Raw genomic sequence first — 25,597 nt, 5'->3', positions numbered from 1 at the left:
CCCTACAAAACTGGAGTGACACGGTGTTTTCCTGAAAAAAGCAATAATAAAATACTAGGAAAGGCAATAAAACATTAAATATAACACTCAAACATAAGAAGACACAATAAAACATTAGAAAAGGCATTACAAAATACTATACCATTGAGCTTTTAAAGGTTTTTTTAAACTGAGACACTGACTGAGCTGTTTGGCCAGAAAGGGAGAGTTTGACCCACAGATTTGGGTCTAAAACAGTAGAAGCATAATCCCTCTTATCAGGCATTTATTTCATAGTTTAATTTTGAATTCCAGTGGGGAGGAGTTTGCGATTTAAGCTTTCAAAGGCATAAAAACGTGCGTCCCTGAATGCACCAAACGTTTCGTCATCAACATGCTGCAAGTGAGTTTATAATTTCGTAAAGTCAAAAGAAATCGTCGTCAAAAGCATAGACCAAAAGTATACAATGTCACACTTTTGTTTTAAAAATAAAAGCACAAAGAATGCTAGACAAGATGAAATCATTTTTTGTGAAAAGCAAAGAGCGGAAGTGACCTTGATTATTGTGGGTAACTTGACGCCGGTTTGAGCCGGACGCTGATGCGGATCTTCATCTGCTGAGTTTCCACAAGTTGAGACGCCTCAAAGATAACGAAGCTGCCGTGTTGATCTGAGATTTCCTTAAATGTTATGTGAATGTTCACTTTAGCTTCACCGAAACGCTGCAAATAAAATCCGCGTCGCGGTGAAGCTAACGAGCTAATTAGCTTAGCAAGTGGAGTAGTTGCAGTTAAGCTAGCTTAGCTTGTTTGAGGGTTTTGGGGGGTGAAAAATAACACAGAAATCTGAGAAAACTAACATTTGATTCCGTGGACACCCTGCAGTGTGGATTAACAAAGGTAAACTCTTTAGTTTTGATGTAAACTCTGTTTTTACTTGTGTTATACAGCTAGTAGTGTGTGTGTTTTATTGCTGGTTACCTATAGTTTAATAAATCTGAATTTTCTCAGCCTTTTTCCAGAATGTTCTCAATATCTAGTGCAGTTTCTAAGTGAAAGGTTTTCAGGAATTCTGTTCAAATATTCGGGGTTGTTAACAAGTCAGAAATGTGCGGGAATGTTGTGCTTCTTGAGCTGTTTTACTGCAGAACAGAAATTTATGGTCTTAAATGATGTTACAGATGGTTACTATTAACAGAAAGCTATGCTCAAAATGACACATCTTTTGTTCAGTCCTCAACCCAAAGATAATCAGTTTACTGTCATAGAGATGGAAAGAAACCAGAAATATTCACAATTAAGATGCTGCAATCAAAGAATCAGAGACCCTTTCTTTATCTTAAATGAATACTCAAACCGATTAACCAATAAAACTGCATTAAAGATGTAGTCAGATGAAGCCACATGGGTGCAGTTGACTAGTTTATTTTAAACGTGTCTTCACAATTAGAGCTGCAGTGATTAATTGATGCGTTGTCAGGTAATAAATAATTGCCAGATATTTTTGATAGCTGATTAATCGGTCTGAGTCCTTTTGAATACAAAAAAAGTTACATTTTGTAATAGCAGCAACCTAAATGTGAATATTTTCTGCTTTCTTTCCTTCTCCATGACAGTAAACTGAATATCTTTGGGTAAAATATGAAAGATAACAAAAACTATTGTGATTATGGGCTTTGGGGAACACTGAGATAGAGTTTTCTGAGATTTTATCCACCAAACAACATAAATTGACAATGAGAATAGTCATTAATTGCAGCTGTACTGTAAAAGTAGCGCTGAATAATTGACAAAAAACACTGAAAACATTTGGTTTTTCTCATACTGTACACTGCTGTAGCACCTGTTATTATTATTAATAATAGATTTTATTTATAGGTGCCTTTTAAAGCACATCAATATAAAACTTAAAGATGTAAAAAGTTTAAAAGAAGGAACTTTAACCATTTTATGAGCAGAAGAGAAATTTTACAGTGAGATAAAAGTCATAAGGAGTAGTAGTAGTAGTACTAATAGTAGTAGTAGTTGTTCCATCCTGTGCCTGAAAGGCTTCATTTCAGCTCCTCTTTTTTCCAAAAAGAAAAAAAAAGGCAATTATGTAAATATGTCATATGATGATGCAGATAAGTAAAGTTTGCAGACCTTTTACATGCACTAAAAAGCAGCTGTATAACTCAGAAAGCAGAATATGTGCTCTTTAAGTAGAGCCACCAGTAACCTAACATCCTTGTGCTGTCTGCATGCTACCATTATCACCTGTCCTTTAAACTGCATACCGGAACACATAACGTCTTCTATTTATAGGCCAAAATGTAGACAATTTCCTGCTTGAACCATAAAGAATAAACAAAAACATGTAGTTGTAGCTCAATATATTGAGATGCAGGCGGCGAGAATACAGACAAAAATTCAGAAAATGCTGCCGTCGCTGTTAGCTGCTAACCCAAACTGACAGCTCAGTGGGACGTAAAGGTGGAGGGGATGCTGGGAACCAGTTTACTGCTCCTCCAGCTGCTCCAAGCCACATATGCAGAACAAAGCAGCACACAGACCTCCTAAAACGAGGGTTGTATCATGTCATGCAGGCGGTTTATTATCCTTCCTGTGAAGATCAGTAGTTTGCAGAATATGCTGTTAAAGTAGCTTGACTGAATGGAGGTCGGGTGGATTGTTTGTCTCATTCTTCACACAGCTGTAAACCAGGTAGCTTTGTCTTTCTGTTCCAGCTCCTCTGGTCGCTGTGGTCGTACTGAGAGGACTGGTGATGGGGTACAGGGTCGTCCTCGGGGGTCGGCGGAGGCGTCTCGTCCAGCTCTTGCTGCCGCTGCTGCTCCTTTTGTTTCTGGTGGCAGCGGTTTTGGCGGAGGGCCGAGATTACTACGATCTGCTGGGAGTCAGCAGGGAGGCGACGACCAGAGAGATCCGACAGGCGTTTAAGAAGCTGGCGCTGACCATGCACCCCGACAAAAACCCAGTAAGTTCCTCTGAGGAACCAGAAAAGAGACGTGTTTACAAAAAAGACTTACAGATCAATACATAGAATAGATACATGTCTAATATTTATATATATATATATATATGTCCATTTGAATAACAAAATGTCTGTTATGCTTGGCTAAAATGGTACCACAATTAACAAAGCCAGTTAAAAATGATGAGTTTGGTGCTGTTTCTTTTGCTTTACCGTTAACTAAAACCTCTGAGGGGACAAACTTTTCACATAGAAATGTATATATATATTATTCAACATTACAAAAGTAGCTCTGTCCAGAAAATTCAATGTAGAAATGCATCTGAAAAGAGCATTTCCCTTCTCAGTGACAGAAGTGTTGCACAAATATTGACCAAACTGCCAAAAGTGAAACTGTTTAAACAGTTTATCCCTCTATGCAGGAAGAGCCCTGTACAATAGAGACTGTGTGTAAACAGACTAGCAAGCAAGCAGGCAATTCAATGAGCCAAGAGCTAATAACTGCCATGGATGATCATATTTGATGGATAAATGTGTAAAATAGACTTGTGATGGTAATGAAAAATGCTTAAAATAATTGTTCTATATAATAGATGGATGTCTAATATAAACTGCTGACAATAATTGATAAATAGTTGAAACTGATTGCTGAAGTTCCCCAAAAATCATATATAAATGGTTAATATGGAGAGCTAGACTTTATGGTCTGTTCACTCTTTATTCACCATCTAAGTGGTGCTCAGTTAAACCAAAAGACATTTTATTTTTAGAAACACATAGTTAATGTACGGTGACAGCATCAGGTGTGACCTTGTTTGACAGAAATCTGAGCTTTTCTGAACATTTGATAAATAAAATGTGATGCTGCAGTACATAGTGCCCCAATTAACAAAACTAGTTAAAATTTTATTATCTAAATTCTTATACGTTTGGAGCTGTTTCTCTTCTGGTGCCAGAAATGAATTGTGGCGGCAATGAAACATGCTTAAAATTGATTGCTACATGTAGTAGATAAATGCTTGAAATAGATTCTAAAGTTACTGGATCAGTGGTTAGCCCGTTGCACTTCAGTGTCCCGCCCGCGGTACACTTTGAGATCTGCATAAGCAATTTGTTAAATGTCTGGAACTGCAAACGCGATCATACAAACACTATACGCCGATGGAAAGCTTAGATTCTCATGAATCCGCCGGTATAAACCACTTTCAGATGTGATTACCACAGCGGGTGAGAAAAACACATTTGTCCGACAAACAACGAATATCCATCCATCCGTTCTCTATACACGGCTTCAACGCACACAGCGCGACTCACATTTGCGGGTTTATTATTACACACAGATGAAAATATTCCACAAAAAACGGCCACAATCCAACCTTGGACATCCAGACGAAACAAGCCAGTAAAATATTTTGTCCAAAACATGTCTTGAAGTCGGTATATGATCCACGAATAGGTCATTTTCAAGGAAATGCACCTCACGATGCGCGTCCAATATGCCCTGTATTTCTCGTCATATTTTTATTTACAAATAGAATATTAGCGATTTTTTGTACTGAAAACGGCTGGAATTGACTGAAGCTTAAAGGGTTAATATATGTGAGTGGATTAGCAGTTGTATGAATGCAAACTTGGCCAAACCAGCCTGAACACTGATGCTTAAACTGTCACTTACATAATATTGATTCACTTACATGTGATTAATAATATTAAATTATGTGCAGTTTTACTCTCTGAACTCCCTGAAAGTCTTCGAAATCATTTATCAGAGACAAAAGCTGTAAAAACAGGAAGACCTGTCAGATTTTCTGCTTTCCAACAGTCCTTGAAGAGATCGCATGTGACCAAACTGAAGCTTGAAATTGTGATATTCCATCCAAAGCACTCTATTTTACACATCTCCTTTGAAAACCTGGCAAAGGCATAGCAGTTTGCACCAGATTCTGTAATAATCAAAAGAATTCTGCGCTCCAGAAGGTAACTAAGTAGCCATGTGTGGCCAAAAGTCGTGTGACAAGAATACGGAAACGTTTTTGGCTGAACTGCAGACAGTGTGTACACAAGGAATCGACAAGAGACAGAGAAAATAAAAGCAGCATAGCTCAGACATGTCATTTAAAACTTGCCAGACGGTTGCAAAAACATACCTGCTACCTTTAAGCCCTGACAAATCTTGTGCTTCAGGGCGACCCCTCGGCCCACGAGAAGTTCCTGCAGGTCAATCGAGCCTACGAGGTCCTAAAAGATGAAGACCTGAGAAAGAAATACGATAAATACGGAGAAAAAGGTTTGGACGAGCAGCAGGGAGGACGCTACGAGAGCTGGAACTTCTACAGATATGACTTTGGTGAGTTCACCATTATTTTGTTTGTATGGAAGCCGTGATATGACATAAAAATGTATATTATCATTCCTAAAGAGCTGTCTAATCTATAAATGTGTCTGTCTGTGCAGGTATCTATGATGATGATTTGGAGATCATCACATTGGACAGTGGAGACTTTGGTAAGATTTTTGCTCGTAGTCGCTTCTAATTTACATTTTAAAGTCAAGATGCATGAAGGTTTTTCTGTCCTTCAAGTTGTATTTTTGTTTGAATTGTACAAAAGATGAAATATTTACTGATGATGACTTCAATTCCTACGTTTTCCTGTGAAAATAACGTGATGAAGATGTACCTGCTGTCTTTGCCATGGAAGTTTTAACACTTATGATGAAATTTGTGAGGATTAAATGTACTATTTTAAAGTGATTTTTGGTAGAGATAATGTGTAATGCTGAAAGGATGAATGAAAAACCTCCTGCCAGGATTGACAGACGTGTTCATAGTTATGAGGACAATAAACTTTATGACTATAGCACCCTACCAAACTGGAGTTACAAGGTGCTTTCCCAAAAAGAGCGACAATAAATGATTAGAAAAGACCATAAAACATGACATATGACACTCACACATAAGAAGATCCAGTAAAACATTAGAAAAGGCATTATAAAATACTATGCAGTTACTAATCTGTACAGGTGGAGTTTAAAAGGAGCTTTTTGGGCAGTAGAAAAACAGCAGTAGCATGATTCCTCTTTGTTTTTTAGTCGGGACTGTGGGACTTTAAACGGCAGCTGGTGTTTGATCTCAGGTATTAAGGGGCAGAATAAAGTTTTGAAAGTTCAGAGATGGAAAATTCAAAGAAAGTTATTTCTGTTAGCAGGTTTGACAAGCTGGACCACAAACACAAAAGTCCTGGTAGATGGCTTCTGTTTCTATGATTTTATTTTCATTTTTGTCACCAAGTATTTCATATTAAAAGTGTTCTGTGTGTTTTCTTTTGTATTATTGTGACATCTGGCTTCATATAGTTCAGAAAATATCCCTAACTGGATTTTGCATTATCATTTTTTTATTAATATGAGCTGAAAGATGGGACTTTTCATGATGCTCTAATTTCTTTTGTCATATTTCAACTCAGCCATAATCACAGACTGTTTGACCTTCTTGTCTGATAGTACAGATACTTAACTAATGACATAATGATCAATAACAGTGAGAATTTCAGGCTTTTATCTTTAATAGTTTCTGAGATATTGTAGCTCAAACTACCTCAAATTTCAATGTCTGAAAAAATGTGCCGAAAGTGCGTCAACAGGCAGTTTTTAATTTTTTAAAATCTCAAACACTCCTTAAAACATCAATCTAAAATTTCGCAAATCACATTTTAAGCATCCGTAGTTTATGATAAAAATGTTTAGAGTAAATCAGAGCTGGTCGAGCAGAAGAACGTGATGAATAAAGCAGAAGTAACCAAGAGGATCAGGTTTTAATCTGTTGTTTTTACTATCTTCATATGAGCACAGTTAGCGGCAGGTTTTCACTGATGTGTGTTTTCTGTGTTTCAGAAGCAGCAGTGAACTCTGGAGAAATCTGGTTCGTCAACTTCTATTTCCCACGATGCTCCCATTGTCACGAGCTGGCTCCGACGGTAATATAACACTAAAATACGCAGCAACCACTCTCAGCCTTTGGGATTTTACAGTCTCACTTTCAACCCACTTTTTTTCTTTTTCATTGAAATAATTCAAAAATCTAACAATTTCTCAGTTTCTTTTTTTTGCTGAAGTTGTGCAGATACAAAATTTGTCCTCATCTTGATGATAATAACTGAGAAAGACAATATTAAACACTTAATACAACGTGTGTTTTTACCATCTCCTACAGTGGAGGGAGTTTGCCAAAGAGATGGACGGAGTGATCCGGATCGGAGCCGTGAACTGTGGAGACAACAACCATCTGTGCAGGAGGAAAGGCATCAACAGCTACCCCAGTCTGTTCATCTACAGAGCAGGACAGGTCTGCTCACTCTTTATTCACCGTTCTAAGGCTTGTGGAGTTGCTAAAACTGTTGCAGAAACTGTAAAAACGGGAAGAATGATCACATTTTCAGCTTTCTGATGGTCTTTGAAGGGATCATGTGTGCCCAAACTTCAGCTTGACATTGTGATATTAGTTTAGATTAGACTTTTTATTGTCATATATATATATAAATATAATTTGCCTGGAAAATCCAGACTGACTTTATTTATGTATTAATATAAATACAAATAAAGGCAGTCTGGCATTGTGATGATAGGAGACGATTTCTAAAAGGAGGGGCTAACGAATGCAGCTTGAACGAGAAAGAACCAATCAGCGTAACACGGATGTGACGCACAAACAAATCGACCTTGAAGTCCATGTAGTCCAAACAACAATGGCATGCAGCCGAGAAAGCGTCGCGGTGAATGATTACTGCTGTTTTTGTCACAAAAATCTGCGAATACATGGGGTACTCTCAAGTACAACACTTATTTTTGAAAAGGCTACGCAACAAAAGACTCCTTCCGAACGATTAGCGGTGTTAGGAATAACTTTGTTAATGTTTGTGTTTGGTTACGGGAGGTGCACAGGTGTTTTATGGGTAATCCAGGCACTGAAGATGACGCAGCATTAACTCCCGCCTCCCGTGCTATGATTGGTCGTACCAAACTTTCCCGGGAGGGAAACGCGATTCAATTCGCCCAATGCCAAACTGACTCTCCTGTGTCTCCTAACATGGAGATAGGAGATTACATGGAGATTCAGTTTGGATTTTCCAAGCTAAAATATAATACAAGTAAAAAAATATTAGTGTTATATATAAAGTAGAAATATATTAAAAGAAGTAATAAATAGCACACATTTGGCACACACATCCACTGTTCACTACACTCACACTGCTATGAATCATAGTCAAAAGTAGTTTAACAGTATTTTACAAAAAACGCTTTGTTCTATACGTCATTTTAAAAACTTGGCAAAGATAAACTGTTTGTACTAGATGCTGTTGTAATAATAATAGAATAAAACATCTGCGCTTCTTAACTTAAAAACCTTGACCATGACTAGCCGTGACTTTTAGCTGAACCACAGGCAGTGTTTCTGCAACAACACGACAAGAAAGAGAAAATAAAACATGCTTGATCAACAAAATAAAAGCAGCATGGCTCCAAAATGGTATACAGAGGAGGAAGTTGTTGGAGGATACATCCAGCATGGTCAAATATCTCTCTAGAGAATCTATATTCTCCTCCCTGTTCTGTGTTTACACGGAAAACAACCTGCATGTTTACATGAATGAAAATTGTGGTTTCAGCATTTTCCAACAGAATAAGCTGACTTTTACTGAATTAATGTCAAGAACGCGGCTTTTTCTGTTACTCCTAAATAAGAGGATTTTACTCCATCTTCTACTTTAAACATCAAATGTCTGAGTAAATGTTGCTGGAAGTAAATTCTGCTACATTTATCAATATTCGCTGTGTTTTTGTTTTTTGTTTTTTTACTAATTCTCAACAATCCTGTGTTTCTGCAGAGACCTGAGAAGTTTAACAGCGAGCGAACTAAAGACAACCTGGTTCGTTTCTCCATGCAGTTCATCACAACGACCATCACTCAGCTCTGGCAAGGTCAGTTCATGAAGAAGATTTTTTTTAGATCCGCTCCCTCTTTTTTAATGATAAATCATCGTCTTGTCTTTTTTTGGTTATCTTAGCTTCATATTTTCACTTATGTACCGAGGCTCTTGAATATTCTTCATCATTCATCAGTTTTCTTTAACAGACATTCAGAACTTTCTAATTAAGGTGTTGATTTTGGACGGCTTGAGTGAGAAACTGCTTATATTTTACTTCTTCTTTCCTCTTTTTTTGTTTATTTTGCACCAAACGTTCTATCCCTTAGCTTCTTAATTTAAAGTCATTTCTACTAATTTCTCTTGCACAAGCCATTGTTTAGTTTCAATTCATATAATAGAGCATTTAAAAAATATAAAAAAATGAAAAAGTTGAATATTTAAATATTGCAATCAGCTATTTAGGAAAGTGATGGGAAAAAAGGTTTCTAATAAATATTCCAATACTTTTAGACAGATTTTCTTGAGCTATAAGTTTATGAGCTATCATAATATTCATAAATATTCTTTTTTTCACATATTAACTGCATTAGTTAGCTATGTTAATTGGCTTTCTTAAATAACTCTAAAAAAATATGAAACATTTTTACTGGCTCCTCCAATTAGAACATGAATGAGTTTAATATTTCCCATCAGTTATTTAAGAGAGTGATATTTTCTAATACATAAGAATAAATGTTTGTAATAAATATTGTAATTTTAGACATTGAACTTTTGATTTTAATGAGCTGTAAACTATAATCATAAAAAATAAAATAAACAAACATAGTTTTTACATATCTTACTATACTTATAATGAGTAGAATACATAAAACTTTCTTAAATGACTGATGGAAAATACGAAACCTTTTCATGATGTTTTAATTTTTTAAGGTACACCAGTAATTCTGAGTGTATGTAGTTGGTTGTGTTTTTGAATATGAATGTCTTTGTGTAAAAATGACATCTTTTGTAAGAACTGGATGCAAACAATCGGGTTGGCATCATTCCACGTGTTCTGTTTTTTATAGGTAACGTGTTTAATGAGATAGAACAGGCGTTTTCATCTGGACTCGGCTGGCTGATCACTTTCTGCTCCGACACTGGAGGTAACAAACACCAGTCAAGAAGATATTTTTCCACACATTTTCTCCACAGAATGTGCCTGTTTTACTAATGAGCCTCTCTTTCATGCTCAGATTGCCTGGAACCAAGAACAAGACAGAAGCTGGCAGGAATGTTGGTGAGAACACAGTATTAATATTATCGAAGGGCTTCTCATGGACGTAAATAGCAGATACACCACCCCCGCTGGATTATGGATTTATTCCTTGAAGACTGGACAAACTATAACGCTTAATAGAAATGAAAACAAGAGCTGAGAGACTGTTTGATAGAACAAAAGCAATTTAGTATGTAGTGCATACAGCTACATTGTTTGTTCCCAAATGTTTTAGCTTTTCAATCTTTAAAAAAGTATTTTGCTGTTTTGTAAGCAGTTGACCAGATCAACTATCCAACTATTAGTCATTTTCTGAGGCCTGAGGAGTTATCATTGTACTTTATGGCTAAATACTAGCTGATTTTGAGAATATTGTGAGAAAAAATGAAAATACTTGTAAAATTATCTAATCTTAGCTTTTGTTCTTGATTAATTTCTTGAACAAAAACCATTTGAATTTATTTGTGAGGAGAAATTTAGAAAGTGTGACAGTTACCAAGATTTTGGTTCATTATAATTCCACTTTATAGGAAGAAGTATGTCTTAAATAAATCATAAACTGGCTTGAGAGTCCGTTAGGGTTTCCTTCAAAGATGTTTTCGTTTGGATAATGTTAATAGCAACCTATCAAAAGCAAATTCACCTGAAATATAATTGAATTTGAGATTAGAGAGCAAACACCTCAACAAGTCCGTATCTCAGTTTTGATATATTCAGATGATTAAAGCTGTCAATAAAATATGACACAGCAAGATCATAGATCATTTATCCAAAGCTCACCATATCAATTGAAACTCAGATTTTGCACATTTCACATCCAGTGTATTGATAAATTGGAATGTTGTGGATGATACAAAGTAAATTCAGGAATATTCAAGAAACCCATTTTTGTGCTTTTCCCCTATTTAACTGTAAGTTTGCTGACATAAAATGTTAGAAGTTTCAGATCTGAATGTGTGTGTCTGCATGTAGGATGGTCTGGTTAAGGTGGGATGGATGGACTGTACTACAGAGGAAAAGCTCTGCGAAAGTTTCCAGGTAAGGACTAGCACGACTGCAGTACAACAACTGCTATAAGATACTTGGTATAAATCCCTGTATTGGTAAATAAACTCCCATAATCCTCTGCTAGTTGGATAGATAAATCAGAGTATCATCTGCAAAGAAGCGGATGTGAATATTTGTTTCTGAGTTCACAGTGTCTCTTCTGACTTAAGATTTTATTTTATTGCTCAACAGTAGTTATTCTAAGAGCAGTAGTACTTTTAGTAATGTGTTGCAGTATTAGTATTTGTATTTAATTATTCTGCTGTATCTCAGGTGACCGGTGGAGCGACCGCTTTGTTCCCACCTGGAAGCGCTTTGGATAAAGATGGCAGCGTACTGGTAGGACGCAGAACACTTTACTGTCTGGAGTAATACTGTGTGTAATCAAGTAATACTGCAGTACTGACCTAATGTGCATGTGTTTCAGTGGCTGAATACTCTGGACAGCAGAGAGATTTACAGTCAGGCCATGAACCATCTGCCTGGTCTGGAACTTCTAACCAGCGACAGCTTCCAGGTACTCACGCTACACAACCATGTATAACACCTAATAACCATGTCTACTTTGAGATACAGGTTAATACTACAGTACGGGTTGAAGTATTACTGTTCTCCTCATCTTCAGAGGAAACTGGCCCGTCATCGCTGGTTGGTCAGTTTTACGTTTGGAGACAGAAGCTCCAATGCCGCCTCCAATGAATACAAGAAGCTACAAGCTTTCCTGCGAGACGACCACATACAGGTAGCTGTCTCTCCATCTGTCCGTCTGTATCCGCTGGTCTTTCTGTCTGTCTGAATGGCTGTTTCTGTCTCTCCAGGTTGGCAGAGTTGACTGTATATCAGATGCAGAGTTGTGTCAGTCGCTCTACATCCATAAGCCCTGTGTGGCCGTTTTCAAAGGACTAGGAATCCATGACTTTGAGATCCACCACGGTCAGTACGACGCCTTGACTGTACTTCTACCCTTCTGTGTTCTAATGTAATAAACTTTTACTTACTTTTTGGTCAACCACTTCACTTGTTTAAAAGGGAATTGCTCTGGTGTTGACATACATTATGCAATATTATTATTATTATGCAGTTTGCCAGCACATTTTTAATTGGCACATCTGCTTCTTATTTCCGACTCAGACTGCTAGAGTTTGGGGCTGAATTAGCCCCATCGGACCTCTACTGACAATCACAGGAAATATCTGGTCTTGGGTTTTGGTTTGAACTAGAGGTTGACCGATACGGGTTTTCCACGGACAATACCGGTGCCATTTGTTGTTAACAAGTCCAGTATTCGGACCCTATATGCATTAAATGTAATGTTTTAGCAGCATGTGATAACAGAGAACCTCTTGTTCATGACTAGACTTTGTCGTTAATATGGCAATGGCTTGTGTCTCTGCTTGAGAGACATTTCTGAGACCACTGAGTGACTACAGACAGAGAGAGGAGACTGCATCAAACCTAAAGTAGACAATTTAATTCATCAATAATGGATCAATATAACTACAGATATAATAATCAGAAAAATGCCAAATATTTGCCACAATAATCGGTCTATTGCTAGTCTGAACTGATATTGGTCCAGATGATTTGGTAATGTGTATAGATCCAGTCTGAAACCTTCCAACCTTCTCGCAAGACTTAATAGGACTGCCTCAACAATATCAAACATGCTTGATATTTTTGAGGTAAAATCTGGGTATAAAAACTTTGTCGTCGTGACCAGCAGACAACAAGTAACACTAAACATTCCAGGCCTTGAGGCTAACGCTAGCAACTGATAAGTAAAATCTCACCTCTGGTTCTCTCGGAGTGTTGGGATTTTAAAACTCCTGTAGTCTGTACCTGGAATTAATGTTTCCTGTAGTACAGAATGTCTTCAAATGTCTTTTTTTTTTGTTTGATGCCCAGTTAGAAACTCAAACAGATTCAGGTTACTTGCAGAGAACACCAAAAAACGTTTACTTTAAAGGAGCGAGAACAAGTAAATGACTGATAATCAGAATATTTGAGTCGCAATTGTCTGTTAATTACTGTATCATTTCATTGTTTCAGGCTGAAGTTATACATTTTGTGTGTCTGTCTAACTGTTGCGTCCCTCTGTAGGTAAAGATGTTCTGTACAACATTGTGGGTTTTGCGAGGGACAGCGTTCGAGCTCATGTGACGACTCTGAGGCCCGACAACTTTCCTTCGGACAGAAAGGAGCCCTGGCTGGTGGATTTCTTTGCTCCGGTTCGTGACTTTAACCTTTTACCGTGACTTTATGCATACATAGGGTTGTGATTTCACCACCTTTTCTGATACAAGGGCCATGAGGTTGTCATGCTTTGTCTTTTGTTGTAGCATAAATTTGACTGTGTTTATTGCCTTTCTGTGATTCCTTTACACAAACTGTAATTGTTTTGTAAAAATCCCCTTAATTTAGCAAATACTGCAACTAATTGCCTTAGAAGGATGCGATTGGACTCCACTATCCTTACAATAAAGCTGAAGCAACACCAATATATAAACAAGGAGAGAGACTTTTATCGCTACGCAACTCTGCTGTGAAGTAAAAGAACTATTCTGCTTATTTAGGATGACTAAAATAATTTTTCTACCTCTTTTAGCAAGACTTTCCTGCAGCAACACTAATCTGTTGTCATCATCATCTTCCTTAAAGGGGAAATACAGATTTTAAGTTATATATAAAACACTTACTCCTCAAACAACAAGAACTGCTAAGAACCAGAATCAAAGAACAGGATCTGAGTTGGTAAAATACAAATCTCTTGGCATGTCTAGGCTAGCCTGATATGGTTTAGATATCTGGTTTCTCTTTACTGAACTAGCACAGGAGCAGAACACAGGTGGAAAAGCCCCGTCAGTAGCGATAAGGATGATTTAACCTGAGACTGCTTTATATCTTGTGTTTTACTGTTTGATGACCAGCCTGTTAGAGGCCATGTTTACCTTTTGGGCAGGTTATAATGCAACACCTATAACTCAAACAGTGACAGAGATGCAGGCAGAAATAAAACTAATGCTCCATTCAGAGCCGAGTTACGCTCAGGTTTTAGGTTCAGAGGTGCTTTGTATTTATGTGTGTGAGCAAGAGCCTGTTAGTTAATCCAAATTTATTATGACCAAATTTCCAGGAAATTAGCAAAAGAAGAAGTAAAATTATGTTCATTTCAATTTAGCACCGTTATCTAAAACTTAGGAGTTGGCTCTCCAGTTGGATTACATCATTAAAATATCTCCAGTCAGAGCTTAAATGACGGAAAACAACAGAAATACAATATTTGTTTGTTTCACCAAAGAAAAGTTACAACTATCCAGTTAAAGTTTGACTTTCCAGAAAATTTCCAGCATTTCTACTCTGCAAAACTGAGAATAAGTCTGAAAAAAGGTGGACGGAGAAACACATTTGCTGCATAATTACTCCCAGGCCTTAGTCATATTAACTTCAGGGTGTAGTCTTATCCCCAGTTCATATGAATGAGGTGTGACAAGCTGCAGCTGATTGGTAAATAACTTGCAGATGTTCACTGAGACTCAGTTTGTTAAGTTAATTATCAGATTCTTTGTGTTGTTTTCTTCTCAACTTCGAGACGTAAAAATTCTTGAAACAAAAAGGGAGGAGAATGTGTTCATTGTCTTTGCCCTTTTAGTATACAGAAACTATAAAATGCATCCAAGTCTGCAGGTTTAAGAAAGACGTAATGAATTGATAAACTATTCTAGTGAGGACTTCTTGTTGATTTCTGTGATTCCTGTGTGCAGTGGTGTCCACCGTGTCGAGCTTTACTGCCCGAGCTCAGAAAAGCTTCCATCCAGCTAGCTGGACGGATGAGGTTTGGGACTCTGGACTGTACCATCCACCACAACCTGTGCTCCATGGTAACATCTCTGGACTGGATTATGAGCTAAAGACTACAGCATGTACTGTAGCATGAACCGGTTTTCTCTTTGTGTCTCAGTATAATATCCAGGCTTATCCCACCACCGTGATCTTTAACGGCTCGTCTGTTCATGAGTACGAAGGACAACATTCGGCTGACGGCATCCTGGAGTTCATACAGGTACAAATAAAATACATCTGCGCTTATTAGTTGCTCCTAGATTGATTACCCTCTGTCTGCCTATGTGTTGTTCCTCCGCCAAGGAACATGGAGGAGGAACAATGATCGGCGTACATCTGTCTATCTGTGCACAACATTACTCAAAGACGGACTGACGAATTTGGATGAAATTTTCAGGGAAGGTCAGAAATGAAACAAGGACCAAGTGATTAGATTTTGGCAGTGATGCGGCTTATAATCTGAATCCACGGATTTGTTAAGGATTTCTGTATCATTGCGAGATAGCGACATGCCGTCACTGTTACTATGACAACAAGTGAACACTGCATCAGCTGCCTGCTGATGATCACATGATTGAGATCCTACTACAAATCGATCACTGCAGACTTATAAGGACTTATCCATCAGAAATCATACAAGGAATAGTTGATTAAATTGTGGGTGTGTTTCCGAGTCTCATCAATACCCGCCGCCTGCTACATATTTAGGTCACACAATTCGGTATCCGTACATAATGTACACATGCATAACACATGCCTTTGCTCAGTACAAGGTCATTTTGTTCATGGGTACATCTATATTACATGGACACATTCTATGATGCCGTGATGATTTCTGATCAATAACTAACAAACAAATGCTGCATTTCCAAAAAAAACAAAAAAACAAAAATGCTGCATTTCTGACAATGCCATGTGGGAGAATGAACAGCCTTGGCAGAGTACTGCGCTCTCTGTTTTTATCTTTCTTGTTTTTATCTGTGTTTTATTAGTAAATTATTCTCAGAATTATTGGTGTTAAAAAAGAAACTTGAACGCATGCTGCTATCCTTCTGTCTCTGCAGGATCTGGTCAGTCCGTCTGTGGTGGTTCTCGATCCCTCCAGCTTTGCAGAGAGAGTGAAAGGTAAAACTTTTGTTTACTAGAGATGAAACTTTCACAATTATAGCAACCATAATTATCACAGTTTTCATATTATGGATATTGGTAAAATGTACCAAAAAAGTAAAAATCATTACGAATGCACGCACTGAAATCATTAAACCAAGTGAAAACCACGAAGCACTAGGTGCTTTTTGTTTGTATAAACATTAAAATAAGAAGACAATATCCAAACACTAAGATAGAAATACAGAGGAGTCCCGTATCAAAGTCTATAATGTGTCTCCTGTTGCATCCAATTTGATGACTGCTGGATTTTCAATGAACAACGTTCTTTGGGCTGTGACTAACCTACATAACGTGTTATTACGTGCAGGCTGGGGAACAATGTGGGGAGTTCTTACAAGAGCAGGAAACACTAAAAGCTTCAGTTTACATCACTACCAAGCTGTTAGGAGGTTAGACAGACAACCGGTGACACTTTCACCCTCCCAAAGCCTCCACATCATGCAGGGAGCTAAAAGTGAACTGCTTTGCCATGCAAATGTTGCTTCTTTCTGCAGCGATTTTCTATTTGCATGTTCCACAGACAGGATGACGCTTCAGATTTTATCACCGCTGCTGCATTCCGAGACTTTCTCTGTCCTGTGTTGATGTGGGATGGTATTCATTTTACACAGTTTTAAAGATGAAACAGATGCCGGAAGATACAGTATAAAAAAATCTGATTTTCTAGTGGTAGCTGCTTGACTAAGAGTCTGATTGTTTCTGCACAGAATGTGAACAAGCAGCTCTGTTATCACTTAACCCCATGGAGCCCAGATTGCATTTTCATTTTTGATTGGTGGTAGATTTGAAACCAGATGAGACAGACTGATCATTCTTTTTGCATGTAAAATCTGGGGAGTTAAACTAATGTTTCACACGTTCACCAGGTCTCAGAGCACTTTTTCATTGCAGTGATGGGTTTGTAAAAATACACAATAAAGCGCACAGAACAAATTTGTCGGTAGTTAAGTAGATATGTAGGTCAGTCAGTAGGGAGGTAGATAAGTACTGTGCAAATTTTTTACATTTACAAATTTGATTGATACAGTTATGCCATATCTGTAAACGAAACAAAAAAATATTTTCACTTTTTGTAGGTTTGTTGCACTTTTAAGCAATTTATTGTAGTAATTAAGAAATAAGTCAATACATGTTATTAAAACTTGTGATATAAGGGTTATATTGATGTAAAGCAAATAAATATACTTTAAATAATTGCACTACAGTATGTAAAAATGTAAGAATATGTCCTGGTGGACTTGCACAATGGTAGGTCTTAAAGGGTTAAAGTATGTATTATAAAGGAGCTTTGTGGTTCCAGAATGTTTTAGTAAAACTACGGTATTTTTTAGGGCGTTAGTGCAGCGTGTTCGCTTCTCGTTGCTCATCCAAAACAGCTGAAAAAACTCTCGGTTCAGACATACCCTGGGGGAAGGGAGGATGTTTGGAATTAAATTTTTTTTCAAACTCTTGCTGAGCCACGCTAAGACTCAGGAGATGTCGTCTGTGTTGCAGGTCGGGCAGAAGGGCAGATCTGGGCGGTGGATTTCTACGCTCCCTGGTGTGGCCCCTGTCAGGCTCTGATGCCGGAGTGGAGACGCATGGCCCGGGTACAACACACACTAAACACATCATATACACACCGAAACAACCTGGAGTGTGTCGAGAAAACCTGCAGAGAGTCGCACTTACTGGGAAATCAGCAAATACTTTCTATATTTTTTGGAACTTGATGTGCAAGTGGCTGTTTTGATAGTTAAACATGCAGATGATCCCACACATGCAGCTTGCTAATCAGTTTTGGCACACTTAGTTCCTGTGCAGTAATTTGTCCACTCCGGTCGGATGTCTGCAGGCAGCTGCTTCAGTAGCAGCAGGTAAACGGTCTGCACACTGGCTCAGTTGGAAAAAAAACTTTAAAATGGTATTTGTAACCAATATTTAAGTGTAAATTTGTGATATTTTCTTGAAATTCCTTTATTCTGCTTGCTTCATTTGAAAAATTTGCCAAAATGAAACCACTTGTACCAATCAGATTCCATAAGAAACAAAAAACTCTACACTCTTTGGTGTAACTATGAAGACATTAATGAATCAGCTGTATCCAACAAACATGTGACAGTAATTCTGAGGTTTTGACTGAACTGCAGGCAGTGTTTACACCAAGCAGAGGTGGAGATGAATATGAGAAAAATGTGTTTATACACGTTCAAAAGTTTGGGCTCACTTAGAAATGTCCTAATTTTTGAAAAACTTTTTTTCAATGAAGATAGCATTAAATTAATCATAAATACAATCTAGACATTGTTAATGTGCTAAATGACTATTCTAGACTATTCATAGGGGTACAGAGGAACATTTCCAGCAACCATCACTCCTGTGTTCTAATGCACATGAATAAAAGTGAGTTTTCATGGAAAACATGAGATTGCCTGGGTGACCCCACCCCTTTAACCAATAGTGTATATTAGAGGTTATGGAGCTTGAGATTAACATTTGGTGTCATTAAACCACAGCAGAAGCAAACAATAGAACAACAGTATGGAAATAGTGATAGAAATGACATTTCTGAGTTTCATCCAGCTGTTTTCATACCAGTGAATGAAATGATTTTGCAAAAACATTCCAGTCAGATAAAATAATTGTGATCAAGGAATCTTGTATGGATAGACCGATTACTGGCCTGATGAATTATCATGGCCGATATTTGACATCTTTTAAATGATCAGTATTTTAATTGATTGTTTATTGATAAATTGAATGCACTACTTTAGGTTTCTCTGTCATCACTCTGTGCTCTCAGAAATGTCTCTCAAGCAGCCAAAACTGAACAAGAAACCAGGAAATTGGCTTCTCTCACAGTGGCTAATGCTATGCTAACGGCTAGTGGATAAGATAGGAGGCAGCCACAGATTCACCTGAAACAGAATCTGGAAAACAATAATTAATAAAGCATTCAGATCTTAGTGGACAATTGAAGTGAGAGAACAGTGAAAGATGAATAAAATAGACAAGAACAGCATGTTTGCTTAGGATTAGCAGCAGAAGAAATGTTGTGAAACCTCTAACCCAAGTTTTTCCTCTCTTTTTCTGTCCTGTTCCAGCTGCTGTCTGGTCAGATCCTGGTTGGTTCAGTTGATTGTCAGCGTTTTCAGTCTTTCTGTCAGGGTCAAAGTGTGAGAGCTTATCCTGAAATCCGCCTTTACCCCGGAAACGCCCGGCAGCCAGATCGCTTCATGTACGTACCTCACTTTAAAACGCTCATTGTTTCCGTACAGAATCTGTCTGTAATATTGTTTCCCTGTTTATTTATATTGTTTCCTTGTTTATTTATCCCTGTTTATTATCCCCCGCCTCCACGAAGTGGAAAAGGGGGATATAGGTTTGGCGTCCGTCCGTGCGTCCGAGATGAAGGGGACAGCTTTGCTCGGAAACTGTTACAGCTAGGATTACGAAATTTAGTGTGTAGCTTCACACCATGGACACCTTGATCGAGTTCGAAAATGAGACCTGTGCGATAATATTTAACGGAGTTATGGCCCTTGATCACTATTTTGGATATAGACTCAGACATCACATGTGGTGGGGGATATTGATGACCATGTCATGCACGGTTTTCCAAACGCTACTGCTTCGCCATACTTTCTCCTACAGACTTCATTTTAGTCTTAAAAAAATCCCCAACTCTCTTCTTTTCAGGCATGTGCATATTGTGACGGTGGGATTTATGGTTTTCCATACAGGAGCCTCCAAAAACCCCTAGGTTGAGCAAAAAATCCCATGTTAGAGCATGTGCTCCTCTGGTGCTAAAGTGTGGAGAGGGACAAAATCTGTCCCTTTTTTTTTTTTTTTTTAAAACTTGAATCGCCATCCTGGCCAAACGGTACATACTACAAGGACAATCCTTTCACAGACTATAGTAAAGACTCTACATTCATATGAGTCCCACATTGTTACATCATGCGCCAGCCCTTAATTGACGTGGGAACCTGAATCGCCCTCCATAAGGCTCAATGCAAATTTAGGCCTTGTGCTGCTTCACACACAGCGATTTTAAAACTGCCGTTTCTCGGTCATTTTTCACTCTACAGCAACATTAAACATACCGACCTCTTCCGTGACTCATCCTGCCACTCACCATCCGGTTACTTTTGAGCTAGCATTCACAGTTAGCGACAGAACGCGACAGCAGCTGACAAGCTGTAAACTGCTGCAGGGGCGGCACTAGGTTTTCAGGACAGGGGGGGGGGCTTAGCCCCCAGGAGATGCACACTATGTGAGTGAACATTTACTTTTACAGCTAACAATTTAGTGTGTAGCTTCACACCATGGACACCTTGATCAAGTCCGAAAATGAGACCTGTGCGATAATATTTAACAGAGTTATTGTCATACAATCAGAGAAGAACCCAAGCGGCAGGCATAGACAGGTGGGTGAAATTAATAATGTTTAATGAAACCAAGAATAAATCAACAGAAAACTCTTAATAGTAGTGACAGGAGGGACGCAGGGGCAGGAGAACATAAGCTAAACTAAACCAAGGGCGGACCAGGAGGCCGAAATAAACTAATAATCTAAACTGAACTAAAATACAGGGAGAGAAAACTCACAGGAGGTGCAGAGAATTGTCCATAGACTGAAGGGCGGCAAGATGGGCTGAACAGGCTGAGACGAGGGAGAGATGTGACGAGGGCATGAAAACAGGTAACAGTCCAAGGGAAAAAGGAGTCCAGGAAACGGAGAAGGCTGTACATGGTTTGGCGGAGTGTGTCAAGGTCTGGCAGATGAGCAATGAGCTCTGTAGAAAGGCTGGCTTATATACTGCAGTGATTGCTGATTATTGCCAGCTGTGCTCTCTGCACAGCCATTCCTCATTTGGCTGATTGAGCCAGAGCACCGGAGCAGGAGGATCATGACAGTTATGGCCCTTTATCACTATTTTGGATATAGACTCATAGACATCACATGTGGCGGGGGATATTGATGACCATGTCGTCTTGTTTATATTGTTTCCTTGTTTATTTATTCTTCACATAATTTACATCTAGTTTAGCATTTAGCAGCTAAAGATTCAGTTCTTATCTGGTGGAAACTGAGGAGTTGGTGTGTTCTTGTGCTCTCTTTGAACCATTAACAGCGCTGCCACTCATGATTCTTTTAGTCTATTAATCTGTCAATAACTTTCTCAATTTATAGATTAGTTGTTTAGGCTATAAAATCTCCAAAAATGGTCCAAAAAATGTTGATCTCTGCTTGAAAATGCCTCCTTAAATGTATCGTTTTGTCCACAACCCTAAAGTTATTCAGCTGACTCTCACAGAGGAAGCAAGAAACAAGAAAATACTCAAATTTAAAAAGCTGGAATTGGATAATTTAAACTTTTTCTAAATAATTTACTATCAAAACTAATTCAGTAATTGACTAATATTTGATTAACCCTGCAGGTTGGGCTACAGTCATGCCAGATTCTTCAGAACTGGATTGATTCTGATCAGTTATGAAAGTTAACATCAGGCCTGTTAGTCTGGATGTGCTGCTGTCCTGTTCAGAAGCTCACTGATCGTGTTTTTCTGTTATCCGTCTCTGCAGGAGTTATAACGGTTGGCATAGAGACTCCCATTCACTGAGAGCGTGGGCGCTGAGGTGAGACTCTTTCTCTCTCTCCTTCTGCAGTGGAAGAAGCGCTTCTTTGCTGATGAATGTGAGCTAACGTCTTTGTGTGTGCAGTTATCTGCCCAGAGCGTCGGTGGATCTGACTCCAGAAACCTTCAGGTCTCTGGTTCTGTCGGGTCGGGATCACTGGGTCCTGGATTTTTACGCCCCCTGGTGTGGACCCTGTCAACACTTCGCCCCCGAGTTTGAAGTTCTGGCTCGGGTGAGACGATAAATGCACCTTTTCCCCCTCCGATATTAAGAATAAAGGTTCTTAAAGGGGAGGTTTGCTGCAGCTTTTAGAGATGTTATTTGTGTGCCTGACAGATCCTTAAAGGGGAGGTCCGGGCAGGGAAGGTGGACTGTCAGGCTCATTATCAGACCTGTCAGTCTGCAGGAATCACCGCCTACCCAACGGTCAGATTTTACCCCTATCTGGGAACGAGAAGGGTGAGGATGTTCAAAAACACCGACACATACATGAGGCAGCAGCATTTTTAATAGAAAACAGTGCAGGTTGTTTAAAAAAACATTAAATCAGCCTGTTAGAGTCCCAAATTCTGAATGTAAGTCATCTTAATTCACTATTGATTACATCTAAACCTTAAATTCCTCCTTTGTCAGTTTTAATAACAACTGTTGTTATTAGCTCTGTTTGACCTAATAATGATAGTAATAATAGTTGTATTTTATAGTTTCACTTTTGCAGTAAAAGTATTTAGTTTATGCAGAATCAGAACCACTTTAGCTAAAAAAACTCACTTAAAAACTCTGGATATCAAACTTTATCTCTCGATTTGTGACTACTAATCAATTAATTTGCCAACTATTAAATTAATTACCAGCTTTTTTGATAGTCAGATGATTAGTTTAGTCGTTTTTTTAGTCTTTAGTTTGTTCAGAATCAAAACAGCTTTAGTTAAAAACTGCCTCAAAAAAGCTGGGCATCAAACCTTGTCTGTACGTCTGTGACTATTAATGGATTATTTCTCAACAATAAGATAAATTACCAGCATTTCTGGTCATCAATTAATAAGTTTAATTACTTCTCTAAGGAAAAAACACCTCAATTCTCTGCCTCCAGCTTCTTACATGTTAATATTTTCTGGTTTATTTATTCTTCTGTGACAGAAACTGATATTTTTATTCAGCTCACTTTATTTACACTGGAGGCACTGAAAGTCTTTAGTTTGTTCAGAATCAGAACAGCTTTAGCTAAAAACTGCAACAAAAAAGCTGGACATCAAACCTTGTCTGTACATCTGTGACTATTCATCGATTATTTCTCAACAATAAACAAGCATTTTTGATAATCAAATGATTAGTTTGAGTACTTTTGTAACGGAAAAAAAGTCTAAATTCTTTAAGAACAGCTTCTTAAATGTCAGTATTTTCTGTTTTCTTTCCTCCCCTATGACAGAAAACTAAACATATGTTTGGGTTGTGGTCAAAACAAGACATTTGCCATCTTTGGTTTTGGGAGACACTCATTTTTCACTGTTTTCTGGCATTTTATAGACCACAAAAACGAAAAAAAAAATGTTATCGACAATAAAGATAATCACTATTTGGGGCTGGACAGACATATACAGCTGTAGTGCTCAACATAGCCAGACTTGTAGTAATTTTCACATCATTTAATACTTTTTTCCACATTCACAACAAGTGAAACACAATGAGGTAACAAATGAGGTGAAAAATGTGCTTCTTAGTGAATATTTACTGGTTTCTTTGTTCTTATATGACGGGAAACGGATATTTATGGACAAAATGAGCTACTAACAGACGTCATCTTAGACTTTAGGAAACACTGAATGACATTTTATTGACCACAAGCTAATAGATTCATAGAGAAAACAAATGAATCTGTACACTCTATGAGAAGTTATAGCATCTGTGTGCAAAATAACGACGCATGAACATGAAATATGACAGTCCACGGTAACAAATGTTCATCCATTCTCTGAAAAATCCATTTTTCTGACATCTCTGTTCACCTGCATCACTAGTTTTGGTGTACAAGAGTCGAAAATGGGTTAAATGTGAGTTTATGTTGGTAAAATTGTGCGTTTGTGTTGACAGTTCGAACACAGCGGGGAGCACATCAACAGCCGGGACGCCAACGTGATCGCCGACACCGTCAGACAGCGGCTACAGCAGCTGTTGCCACGGTTACAGAACAAGCCGAAGGTACTAAAACAATGTGTCCACCTCAAATTCAAACTAAACCAGCCACCAAACAGAAAATCCTGACTTCTTTTTGTTTTTTTTTCCTCAGGATGAGCTCTGATGGAGTCAGAGGAATGATGCTGTGAGGACAAACCAGCAATCTGATTGGTCAGGGAGCGACAGAAGTGGATTTGATTGGTGGAGATCAATCGGCGAACACTCCTTGCTAAAACCTCAGCGGTAACAGAGACGGACTGTCGACTGCTGTGCTGAATGTACCGAACACTTCTGCCTTGTTTTTATTTGGTCTCCATCGTTCGTATTTACTCTATGAAGTAAAACTGTGGGGCTCTGTGATACTGGACATGTTACTGACACACAACCACATAGTGCTGTATTTTACTGATCGTGTAGACAGCTGTTTCTGAATTAAACGGTGTGTTTCTGTTACAGCGCTGTACAACATTTACTGCAGATTTTATTCTATGTGGAAGTTGAACCTCAACAGAAAGCAAAGATGCCAAACATTTTAATGCCTTCAGCTCCTTAAATGTAAATAATCTGCTGCTTTTTCAGTCATTTAATCTGATTGTCCATTTGATCGGCTAAAACAAGACCTTTTATGGAGCCATTTTGGCCTCTCTGACATTTTATTGATCAAATAAGTTAAACAATGATGAAATAGTCATTCGTTGCAATGTGTAAAATTATCAGGAGTTTGTTTTTTTTCTACCATTTGGTACTTGTGTTTAAACACTGGAGTCCTTTGCCACCTTACTTACAAACACGGACATAGTGAAACACAAAATAACACAACTGAATTCATTCTATGGGGATTTACTATAGGTTAGCAGCAGAAGACATAAGTTAAAGTCATCTATATATGCACACACACACACTGCTGTTCAAAAGTTTGGGGTCACCCAGATAATTTGATGTTCATGTGCTAACATAATTTCTCAAGGGTTTTCTAATCATCAATGAGCCTTTCAACACCATTAGCTAACACAATGTAGCATTAGAACACAGGAGTGATGGTTGCTGGAAATGTTCCTCTGTACCCCTATGGAGATATTCCATTAAAAATCAGCCGTTTACAACTAGAATAGTCATTTACCACATTAACAGTGTCTAGACCGGATTTCTGAATAATTTAATGTTGTCTTCATTGGGAAAAAAATGCTTTTCTTTTAAAAATACGGACATTTCTAAGTGACCCCAAACTTTTGCACGGTATATGTAAACTGTGCAAACAAGATATTAAGTATGAGGGAGCAGCAGAATCTTTTTTTTTAAATAAAATAATTACAGATAAAATATGCTATTTGTAATTATTTTGGATTTTTTTTGATTTGTCGAAATCATCTCACGATCCTTCCTTCATGTCTTCATTACCCCAACTTCAGGAACCGCTGACTGTCTATTATTAAAATAATAATATTATGTTATTTAGCACCATTTTTAAAACGGTGTTTACAAAATGCTTCGACAGATGAGCCAAATATAAAAAATGAGGAAACAGAGAAAAAATGACAAGAAAAAGTAAAAGTGGAGAAACTGATTTAAATATTGTGAATATAGATTTTCAATATAAAACAATCAAAATA

The 25,597-nt window shown here is 38.0% G+C and overlaps 1 protein-coding gene across 1 annotated transcript; it reads left to right on the top strand.

Moving 5' to 3' along the window:
• The first annotated feature begins 533 nt into the window (after positions 1–533).
• On the top strand, positions 534–24,440 carry dnajc10 (DnaJ (Hsp40) homolog, subfamily C, member 10). Its single transcript, XM_022193201.2, has 25 exons — positions 534–879; positions 2,706–2,953; positions 5,135–5,297; positions 5,405–5,455; positions 6,842–6,924; positions 7,161–7,292; positions 8,833–8,926; positions 9,942–10,019; positions 10,110–10,153; positions 11,105–11,170; positions 11,453–11,518; positions 11,607–11,696; positions 11,805–11,921; positions 11,998–12,112; positions 13,280–13,407; positions 14,941–15,057; positions 15,138–15,239; positions 16,084–16,144; positions 17,684–17,778; positions 19,273–19,406; positions 21,759–21,812; positions 21,897–22,044; positions 22,149–22,271; positions 23,904–24,011; positions 24,100–24,440. The coding sequence occupies exons 2-25, from the start codon at positions 2,744–2,746 to the stop codon at positions 24,109–24,111; spliced, it is 2,391 nt and encodes a 796-aa protein (XP_022048893.2). The 5' UTR covers positions 534–879; positions 2,706–2,743; the 3' UTR covers positions 24,112–24,440.
• Positions 24,441–25,597: the final 1,157 nt, after the last annotated feature.

Source organism: Acanthochromis polyacanthus, chromosome 14 (assembly GCF_021347895.1).
Source record: "Acanthochromis polyacanthus isolate Apoly-LR-REF ecotype Palm Island chromosome 14, KAUST_Apoly_ChrSc, whole genome shotgun sequence".
In the NCBI taxonomy this organism is placed as follows: domain Eukaryota; kingdom Metazoa; phylum Chordata; class Actinopteri; family Pomacentridae; genus Acanthochromis; species Acanthochromis polyacanthus.
The sequence above is the reverse complement of the archived record's forward strand: the minus strand, read 5'-3'. Positions and strand labels throughout refer to the sequence as shown.